This window comes from Rhamphochromis longiceps, linkage group LG17 (genome assembly GCF_057381845.1).
Source record: "Rhamphochromis longiceps isolate RC_006_pf linkage group LG17, R_longiceps_female_GT1.1, whole genome shotgun sequence".
Classification (NCBI taxonomy): Eukaryota; Metazoa; Chordata; class Actinopteri; order Cichliformes; family Cichlidae; genus Rhamphochromis; species Rhamphochromis longiceps.
The window spans coordinates 14,732,611-14,743,320 of record NC_140573.1 but is presented as its reverse complement, the minus strand read 5'-3'; the positions used below and the strand labels follow the sequence as shown (position 1 = coordinate 14,743,320).

General features: G+C 38.3%; 1 protein-coding gene across 5 annotated transcripts in view; it reads left to right on the top strand.

Annotated features, from left to right (window-relative positions):
- Window positions 1–1,025: 1,025 nt before the first annotated feature.
- LOC146649432 (tensin-3-like) overlaps window positions 1,026–10,710 on the top strand; it is a 55,172-nt gene continuing 45,487 nt past the window's right edge. For 2 of the 5 annotated variants that reach the window (XM_085387364.1, XM_085387363.1), the window contains exons 1-10: window positions 1,026–1,165; window positions 5,679–5,852; window positions 6,439–6,489; window positions 6,573–6,695; window positions 6,805–6,869; window positions 8,269–8,352; window positions 8,612–8,724; window positions 9,602–9,662; window positions 9,758–9,833; window positions 10,430–10,559. In XM_085387364.1, coding sequence (XP_085243490.1) covers window positions 5,703–5,852; window positions 6,439–6,489; window positions 6,573–6,695; window positions 6,805–6,869; window positions 8,269–8,352; window positions 8,612–8,724; window positions 9,602–9,662; window positions 9,758–9,833; window positions 10,430–10,559 — 853 coding nt within the window. In that variant the 5' untranslated portion in view covers window positions 1,026–1,165; window positions 5,679–5,702. Of the gene's footprint in view, window positions 1,166–5,678; window positions 5,853–6,438; window positions 6,490–6,572; window positions 6,696–6,804; window positions 6,870–8,268; window positions 8,353–8,611; window positions 8,725–9,601; window positions 9,663–9,757; window positions 9,834–10,429; window positions 10,560–10,710 lie in introns of those variants that run through there. The other 3 variants (XM_085387365.1, XM_085387366.1, XM_085387368.1) reach the window with 3 other exon arrangements.

The window sequence follows — 10,710 nt, the reverse complement described above, 5'->3', positions numbered from 1 at the left end:
TTTACGATCCGCTTCGTAGGAGCCAGTGAAGGAAACAAACTGTAGCTACATTAGTTGATTTTGTGTTAACACACCCGGCGTGTTAATTTTCAACAGTAAAAGTATCTTTTTACTGGTATTAATGATCTTTAATTCTTCAACACACATTTATAATTGTTCTGTCGATGATATTTGTGTTAAATGCCGTACGGGTCTTATTAATCAATAACCCGTCATCTGGCGCCATCTAGTGGAAAATGGACGTTATTATTGAGATATTGCCGACACTATGTTATAGTCGTTGTACTGTTTTTTTCATTATACATATTGTCCTCCTAACCCCGATTTACCATAACGATCAGTGATCAGTCTCTGGTAAAGCACTATGAAATGCATTTAATCTGTATGAAACTGCCTATAGAAATAAATTTGTTAGTGTCCAATAGCACCAAAAATATGTGTTTAAAATGCTATTGCAGTAAAATGTAAGCATCCACTGAAGTAGCCACATCAGTGCTAAAACATTGTGCTATTTATCTAGTGGTGGGTCTTGCATACATTAGATTTAACATTGCAACTGTTCAACTGCATGCAAAACAGTCATTTTTCACCAACTATTGAGTTTTACAAGTCAAATCAACCTAACTCAGTTTATTTGTATAACCCATTATCACACATGAAGGTTCAAAGGGCTTGGCAGACATAAACCATACAAGCAACAATTTAAGAAGTGACGTTACAAGGTAAATCATATCTTAGAGGACTCTGTTTCTCCACTCTCTAGTTTAAAAAAATGTGAATAGTTAACATTGAAATGTTGGGAGATTATGCAGTAGATTTGAATAGAGTTACCCTGGAGTGGAGATAACTTAGAACAAACATTTTTGTCAGCTCCCATGTGTGTTGCTGGCTGTTTTTTTAAGAGTACTGTGATTGGATTGTTCCAGCTGTCTTTTTCACAAACAGGGGTGGACACACAGTGAAGTCACACTGCAGTCCAACAGAGGGCAAAGTGCAAGCAGTGCTGTAACAGTGCAGTTTATCACGCTCTCTCTTGCTCTCCGTTCCTCCCTCCTCCCACCTCCTGTGAAGTCTCTCTCTCACACGCACACACACACACATGTACACAGACTTTCACTCATCAGGCTGTACATTTGACTTCTTGTTTGCAGCACCAGAGGCCGAGGTAAGCCTGTTCCTGTTCTCTCTTAACACGTTACAGTAAGTGTGCGGCAGTGTTAGCCAACATCCTGCTTTCCCGCTTGAAAGCTTTCCTTGAAATCCAGTAGCCTCTGATGCTGGTCCAAATCTCTTTAGTGGTAGCATGTGATGGATGGTAAATTCAAAACGGGGGGCTAGGATTACCACTCCCACGCAGATGCAAAGATTAACCCACTGACACATTAAGACACTGAATCCCAGGAGACGTGTTTCCACTGGGCTTTAGTCCGTCTTAAGTCATTTAATCTTATATTAAGTCTTAAAATCTTGCCTACATTGCCAGTGGGGCTGTGATAATTCCACTCATTTCCGTTGCTAACAACTTGCTTTGAGAATTCCTTTGAGTGAAGTGACATGATTTTGATACAAATGTTGCTGCAGGATTCAATTCAGTGTATCTCTGGGTTGGGGTGGGAGAATGTGTAAGAAAATAAAAAAATCTTTGTGGGGATCAGTTGGACTAAATGGAGATTAGCTTAAAGCTCAGGACAAAGGAGACTTTAACGGAGAGCACAGAATTGGACAATAGATCCTGACCACCACAACCATGGTGGGACATCGCTGTCAATTTCACTTGTGTTATTTTGTGAAAACACTTTCAATTTCAAACAGCCCGTTTGGCTGAGTTAACAAATCAAACCCTGGCTCTGCTCCTTCTGCATTTAAGAGGGAAGTCTTTCGCTTGTGAGGAGAAAAATAGAGAAATAAAGATGGCTAATCCATTTTGAAATGCCTTCCTTTAAAAGGGGAAAGAGAGGCTGTAATTGGATGTGACCAGTTTGGGCTCCCTATGGCAACATGTGTATATGCATGTGTGCGGTTAAGTCGCACACTTCCGTTTGTTTTGCTTCCACAGGCGGAGCGCGGACAAATTTAGATTGCAGCAGTCTTAAAACGTTGGAAAAACAGCCCAGAAATACATAATTGGAGAGCAGTCAGTCATTAAGAGTGTTTACCCAACCCTGTCAGAAAGGGCTCACTCGAAAACAGCAGTGCAACAAGTCCAGTTCACAGACAGTTAAGATTTAAACCACCATGCTGTATATGTATGCGTGCATTCTGAGGCCAACGGGTCCCTGAGCACAGATGTGTAAAAGCCCCCCCTCCACCCCTGTCTTTTTGGTGTGTGTAGTAGTTTGCAGTAGTTTAATGATTCTTGGTTACCTTTATGGCTGAGTAGGTTTTTTTTTTTTTTTTTATCTATTTATAGTAATTTTGTAACTCTATCTGATTTGTATCTCATTTTAAGCATTAGCTATCTCTTTTTAGTCCTTTTTTTGTCTTTGTGTTGTTCTTAGTCTGTCTTTATGTTTTTGCGTCCTCTCCCCTTAGTTTTTGGTACTCCGGCTTCCACCCGCAGTAGAAACACATGGAGTTAGTGTGGTTACATTAATTGGTGACTCTAAATTTCCCACAGGTGTGAATGAAAGAAGAAAAAAAGTCATCTGTCTCTAGGTGTTGGCCCAGTAACAGGCTAGTGGTCTGTCCAGGGTGTACCCCACCTGTTGGCCTGTGGTACCTGAGATAGGCTGTAGCAGCCTATTGCTTCTCTTAAGTGGTTTTGTGTCTCTTTGGAGTCATTTCGCATCAATGTCAGCTCATTTTGCATCTCTTTGCAATTTGTTCATGTCTGTTTGCACTTATTTTGCATCTCTCTGCTGCCATTTAGTCTTTAGAGGCTACAGTAAAGCTGTCAGCTATCCTAGCATATTCATTTCTTTCATTGTTGAAGAACTCTAGATTCTCAGGTTCAGTCTTGAGCAGCTTGAGGTTTACAAATCCTGGTCCTTTGCCAGTCTTTTTTGCTTACTACACTCAAAATTGGAGACAACATAATAACAAAAAACCCCAAAAACTGTATCATTCTCCAAAACGTCCTGAAGACTTTTTTTTACGCAGTTCTTGGACACACAACATAACTTAGAGCTTAATTTTTGGCAGCTAAATTAAAAAAATGTAGTTCCTTTAATGACGCAGGCTGCTGCTGCAGTAGATTATTCCTGTATGTTGTTTCAATGAAAATGCCTGTCTCTGTTTACTTTGCTGTGGTCACATGGTCAAGATAAAAGCAGGTCAACCACTGCTCTTGTCACACTAATTTCTCTTCTACTGTGTGTGGGTATCACTCCTCTAGATATCAGAGATGGGCAGTAACGCGTTACTGTAATCTGATTACTTTTTTCAAGTAACGAGTAAAGTAAGGGATTACTATTGCAAAAACGGTAATTAGATTACCGTTACTTTCCCGTAGGAACACTGCGTTACTAAAACCGTGATTTTTTGCGAGAATGTCTCACGACAGTGACGTAAGCGAGTGCGCAGTTAGTGACAACAGCTGTGTGCAGATCAACAATGGATCACATATCGAGTGCGGGAGAGAATATGAGCGTGCAGCGTTTAAAGCGTGGAAGTACTGACCTTACTTTGAGTTTGATTCCATAAAAAGGGACAAAAACATTAGTGTCCGTTGTGCGTGGGAAGAAAACTTCTTTTTACAGCGAAAAAAACCCCTAAACTTCCGAGCAAGCACTGAGTGCCCTATCACGTAATGGGAAATTCACAGAGAAACTCGCGGATTCTTCCATTGACCGCGGCACACCTGCACCAGGGTAAACCTCCGCCTACCACAGTCCTGCTTTACAGGTGAAAATAGAGCAACAGGACCGCTGAGTCTTTGACTTTATTTATTTTCTGCTGTGTTTTACTTGCATCTATTTGAAAGACTGAGTGTAAACACAATTTTTTTTTTTTTTTATGTGCTGGAATGTGTAGAAAATAGGTTTAAATGTTAAACTAATTTATTCAAGTCAGAGAATGTTGCTTATAGTTTAATTTTTGTTTGATGCATAAAGTTAAAAGAATAAAACGAATAAAACAAGTTAAAAAAGAGACTTTTCCATTTGATTACATTTTGTATGATGGATTATGCAGAAAAAGTAGAATTGGGCTGAAAGATCTATCGCTTTATCACCTATTCAGGTTGTAAATCGTGTTTTTAAAAAGTAACTAAGTAACTAAGTAATTAATTACTTTTGAAAATAAGTAATCAGTAGAGTAATGGGATTACTTTTTTGGGGAAGTAATCAGTAATTAGTTACTGATTACTTTTTTCAAGTAACTTGACTATCCAATGGATTTTAAAGGGTAGACCTTTTATTTCTTTGTTCTAATTTTAATATAATTTTGTATGCGCAGCTTTTCAGCTTAACTTTTCACACTTTCACAACTGACAATAAAAATATTATATATATATAAACATATATAAACACAGTCAAACGATACCTCTCTGCTATTGCTTTTAACATGTTTTTATATATATATATTTTTTGCACATTTTTGTTTTGAGTTCTTACTATGAAACGGCACATTCATTGGTTGAGCATGTCAAGGATGATTCTTCTCTGAAATTCTTGGAAATTCATGAAAATTGACATAATGTTCTCTCTTTGACCTGAAAATAACAGCAAAACCCATAAACTTAAAATATTTACTGAGGTCGTAGAAGATGGAAGCTGCCTTTTTGTAACTACAGGTTATATCCACTTATCCACTATATCACTGTCAATAACTTTAAGTGATGAAGAATTCTATAACTTATTACAATATTTGCATTAATGTGACAAAATTTTGATTTGTGACTTGCTGAGTTAACATTATATATGGTCTAAAAATGGCGTCAAAAGTAAATGTCTAAAGCATGTTATTAAGGACAGAAAGCTACTTCGACATTTTATACTAATGTTACATGTGTAATATAGTATGAATATTAGTTGCTGTCCACATAGTGAAGTGTTAGTTAGCAAAAAGCATTTTTAGTAGTAAATCTCATCAGGTTCAAAACATTTATTTATACACTTGAAATGGATATCAACATGTTTAAAAACTCTAAGAGGTGCTACGGTCTTTCTAGAATTATCATTTTTAGTACCCACTTGTTCCTATTTTAAAGAGAAACTGAGTGAAATGACTGACTTTGTCAGCTAAATAACGGAACAGAAAACAAAGTAGCATAGCTAGTCAAAAGGTTCCTGCTGATATGACTTTTCTTTTTTCGAAATATAGGGCCAGTAATGCTTAAAACTTAAAAAAAGACCTTTGTCAAGCTGTTCCAGTCATGAGACTGAAAACAGCTCAGCCACATTTTCCATGTCTTGTCAGAATCAGTGTTTTCAGGTTTAGTGCTGATGAGTAATGAGGTTAAGATTTGGTGTTTGTGGCTCATTGTTAACTCTTCTGTGGTTGCAAGCTCAGTAAGGCTTCCGGTGACTAAGCTTTTGGTTGTCCATGACCTTGCTTTGTTTTAGCAACACATCATGTAAAAGGCTTTGTAAGACTGATCGCATTTGAACTCAGTCCCATGCTGTGTAAGCTGAAATGCAGAAGTGCAGCCGATGTGACACAAGCAAGTCTCACTTCTCTAAATTTTCTTCAGCTATTCTTTTTTTTCACCTTCTGTATCACTACTTGGGTCTTTGCAGGCAACTGTGTGACTGAAACCAACTATGGAGGAAGCACATAGAATGGATCTGACCTACATCACTGAACGTATCATTACCATATACTCCCCTCCCGGGTGTCCAGAGGAGATCTATCTGCAGAACCTATGGGAGATTATTCCCATGCTGCAGTCCAAGCATGGACAAAACTACATGGTGAGACAAGTAGATGAGATAAAGGTAGCTAGAGAAATTTTATTTTTAAAGGTAATTGAAAAGCAAACCAAACTGATTCAGAGATTTGAGAGACAGTGGCCTGCTTTTATAAAAAATTAAATATAATTTAAACAATTATGACGCTTCCCGTTCGTACATTCAGTTGTTTTACTAATTTCTTTATTCCAAAACAATATGGAAAGCATCAAAACAACCACATAACACAAATCAAATGCATACTATGAGAAACTTAAAACATTTTATTTAGTTTATCATTTTTCTCATTACACTCTTCCTTTCGTTGTAGTATAATTTGTCTTATGTTTGGAAGTCTTTGTTTTCTGTCCTTGAATGACTGGATATGTTTTATAAGTTACATATAGCTCTATATTAGGATAAATATTATAAAAGTTCCTTACTTGACCTTGCTTCCCTAATCATCATGTTCCTCATACCTAGATGCAAACATTCAGGTAACTGTAAGGTTAAATGTTAGTTAATAAATGTTAAACCACAGAAAAATCTTGTATGCAACCAGCAGAAGTGATTGATTTATTTTATCTCATGCAAACAACCCTTTTTTCAGCTCATCAACCTCTCCCGGAAGCATGACACTGTGAGCAGACTCAACCACAAGGTAATTCTAATGCACTCAGTTTAAATGTCACAATGTAAAACTGTAAGCAGGTACTATAGCGCAACTGGGGCTTTTTCCGTCAGGTTTTGGACACAGGATGGGTGGATCTCTTGGCTCCCAGCCTGGATCAGATCATCGGTGTGTGCACAGCAATAGAGAACTGGCTGAACACCCATCTAAAGCATGTCCTCGTGTTACACTGCAGGGTAAACATCACTGTAGTCACTGACACTGGCATGTTCTCTAAAGGCATTTGTGCGATGTACGTAAGCACCTAAATTTTATTTATCCTGATCCTTTGACTGTTCCTAACAGGGAGGAAAAGGTCGACTTGGAGTTTTGGTGGCATCCTACATTCACTTCACCTCCATCTCAGCCAGGTAACACTGAATTTTTAAACAGCAGGGAAAGTTTCTGCTGTGCTGGATATTGGTTGTGCATTGGGACTAAATAACTGCACTGCCATTATGTAAAACAAAGCAATATCACATGGCTTAGGTCTCATCTTACACTAGTGTCCTTGGGGTGGAGTTAATATAAAGGGATCTAGATCACCCTAGTCATCATACTGGGTTCAGGCCATATTTGTTTATAAAATGTAGCCTGCTGTCAGTTTTCGAGGTTTTTCAAAGGAGTTCATCCTACAGCAAGATAATAGGCCAGGGGTGGGCAACTCCAGGCCTCGAGGGCCGGTGTCCTGCAGGTTTTAGATGTGTCCTTGATCCAACACAGCTGATTCAAATGGCTAAACAACCTCCTCAACATGTCCTGAAGTTCTCCAGAGGCTTGGTTGCCCAACACCGGTCTAGGCTTTATATGAGAGAAGTGTTACACATCTCCAGGGTCAAACCTTAAGTTGGTTTTTGGATGAACTAGAGAGAAGGGAGAAACTAAGCAGGACTAAAACATTTTTGAGACCTTCTGCAACAGTGTTAGTATAAACTTTTTTGTTTCATTTTGGTGTTTGGCTTCTGAAATAAATCAAGAAACTATGCACGGATAGCTGGATCAATAAACCGTCTTTTAAAATTTGGGATCAGGCCTAAACACAGGCCTCTTCTCTTCTTGGGAGTATAACCTTACATTTTGATACAGATATTGAAGTTTTGCAAAGGATTCATCCTAAATTCTCATAAAATGGACTTCTCGGAGTGATGCAAAAAGAATATTTTCATATGTTGTTGTGTCCAAAAAACCTTTCAGGCTCTGGACTTCACATGTTGGTAATGTTATCTCTGATTACATCAAAGTGCAGGAAATGGAGCTGTGAAGTATTGCGCCAGTAGTGACATTTAGTGCTGGACATGTTTGCAGATCAAAGAGTGCTGATTGAACAATAGACAGAGGGAATAGTGGCTGATCTGCTGCGTGTCTCCACCAGGCAAAGGGCAGCACGGCTGACAGTAGAGACTTTGAACTGTGATTATGTTTGATTTTTGGGCAGGGATCCTGTTTCTGTTGGACACCAGTGAATACATTTACACCGACTCTGAGCAAACACAAGAGCCTTCATAGCATCATCATATAGCTTATGTGTGATTTTATGGTCCACAGCTGAACTATTAAAATGATGTCCTTGTTTTGCCACATCTTATTATGGCATGTTGGGAAAGTTCAATTTGAGGCAAATCACTAAAAAAAATGCAGAAAAAGAGGAAACTTCAGACACGTTGACAGTGCATGTGTTCCATACTTGAACACCTCACTCTTATACATATATATATATATACATCAACATGAAACACTAGAACATTATCTAAAAATGTGTCTGTCTCTCAGTGCAGACCTTTCCCTCGACCATTTCGCCATGAGGAGGTTCTACAATGACACGCTCTCTGCTCTTATGACCCCTTCACAGAAACGGTAAAGATTTACATGACTGATTCCTGGAGGTCAAAGTTCAACTGTGGTTCAACTCTAAACCTCTGCTCTGTGACCAAAACATCTGCCATTGACCTCAGATCGCATGCTCATTGATCACCTGATTGACCGTTTTGTGAAACAGTTAACATAATAAAGCTACTGAGAACCAATGGAACCAGGGAATTCAGTGAAAATCTAACTATACTGTCTTCCATTTCTAATAATGTTATAGATACAGACTTTCTTTCTGCTTTTTCAGGTATGTATGGATGCTGGGCAGCATATTAAAAGGCAGACTAAAGATGTCTCCTTCTCCATCTTTCCTGCTCTGTGTTGTTCTTTATAGTCTCCCCAAACTAAGACCAGATGGAGGTAAGCAGCACAAACAGGTTTGGCATTTTAGCTCATGCAATCCTGATTTTTTTCTCTTTTTTTTTTTTTTCAATTAGTTGTGACCATATATTTAACCTGGGATAGCTGGGATAGCAAAGCTCATTTGTAGTTCACTATAAGATTATGGGACGCAGATATGAGCTGATTAAAAACAGACTTAAGACACACCCCAAAAAACTGAATGTACAACTCAACAAGGTAAACTTGTGCATAACTTTATGGCTTATTAAAATTAAAACAGGTGAGCTAAATAAACATTGAAAGTGAAAAAGTAGTCATAGGAATCAAAACCTTTTTTTTATACCAGTCTGTTTATTTCAGCCATTTTGACATGAAAATCTATGGATTTTGTGTTTTGGAGCAAGCCTCAAGTGGTTATTTCACCAACTGCACTTTGTGACATTCCCTTGCAATGTAGAGGAAGGAGAGATGTGATTTGAGCCTTTATGAGCCTAGCAAGATACCCATTGTTTTAATCTAGAGATCCTCAACACCTCGATCAGATCTTTACACATAACATGACACAATTTCAAAATTCAGCAAGGTAGTGAAAACCAAGGTGAGCCTTGCATGTTATTGTAACAGAAAATGAAAAAAAAAAAAATCTGTAAATGGATTCTTAGGGTTCTCTGAGTGTTCCTAGTGTAAGGCTGTGTGCCCAGCCTGTACACCAAAGACTGCTGCTGTCCACTGTGAAGTGCTTGAAAAGTGACGGTCTAAGTCTTTACCTTGCTATATAAAGTGCCTTGGAGTCACTGTTGTTGTGAACTTGCTTTATCTGTCTATCTTTAGTCAAAGTTTTCTTAAACTACCCTGTTTAACTTGAATTATAATATCTCTGTTGATGTTGTCTCAGGATGTTTCCTGTTCTTGAGGGTCTACCAAAGTCTACAAGCTGTTTGCACGTCTCCAATTTAGTAAGAAATACATAATCTACACACAGTAAACACAGTAACCGTGGAGCTTACATAAAGCATAAGGTACTAATATGTGCATCTCATGTTCATCTCAGCCATGTTAATGCAGCTGAGACAGATCGCCTCTACATTGTGCTTCAGCCCGCTCAGCTGCTCAAAGGGGACATCATGGTGAGTTGTGATACTCTGTATATTTTGATTTTTATCAGCTAACTGATGAGCAGATGTTTACACAAGAGTAAGGAGCTATTGTTTAATTTTGTAAACAATTTTTTGAACATGTGTTGATTTTGAATTTTTCATTCTTCAAGAAATATGAACTTTCATGAATGAAAAGTTTATTAAAACTTTTCACCTGAATCGAATGCTCCCCTGTGGACTGATTTTTGAATATCTAGCCCCATGTCTAACCCCTCCGGCACTATTACTACTACTACTACTAATAATAATAAACATTTCTGTAATTGGAGGACACATCTGTGTTGCATTATTTGAATATTGCACTTGCAGTTATATGTATATATATATGGTTTTAATGGTTTATTTGTGCATCTGCATGTATGCATGAGTGTACATTTTTTTGCTTGAGCACCAACAGGACAAGTTAAACAGAACTGACCATTCTGTCTAATGCCAGACCCAAATCTATCTTTGTTTTAATCTGCCTAAATTTTAAATGTAACTTTTTAAAAGTCTTTACAAAAAAAACGAACAGTCATGTTTTATTTTTTATTTGTTTTTATTACCGTCTCACTGTCTGTTTGTAGGTGGTTTGTTATGACAAAAACAGCCGGTCAGCTAGTCGTCAGGTCGTCTTCCGGCTCCAGTTTCACACGGGCCTCATATGTGGACACGCCCTCACTTTCTCAAAGGCGGACCTTGACTGTGCCAGAGAAGGTATTTATGACCTGCTACCTCAGCCTACACACTGCCAGGTGCAGTCTTAGTGCAGCACCACTATCAAGCTTAATCAGTAACTGATAAATCTATCAGCCAGTCTGCTCTCCATCTACCTGAACTAACCCTGAAACCATATCAGCTCTGCAGG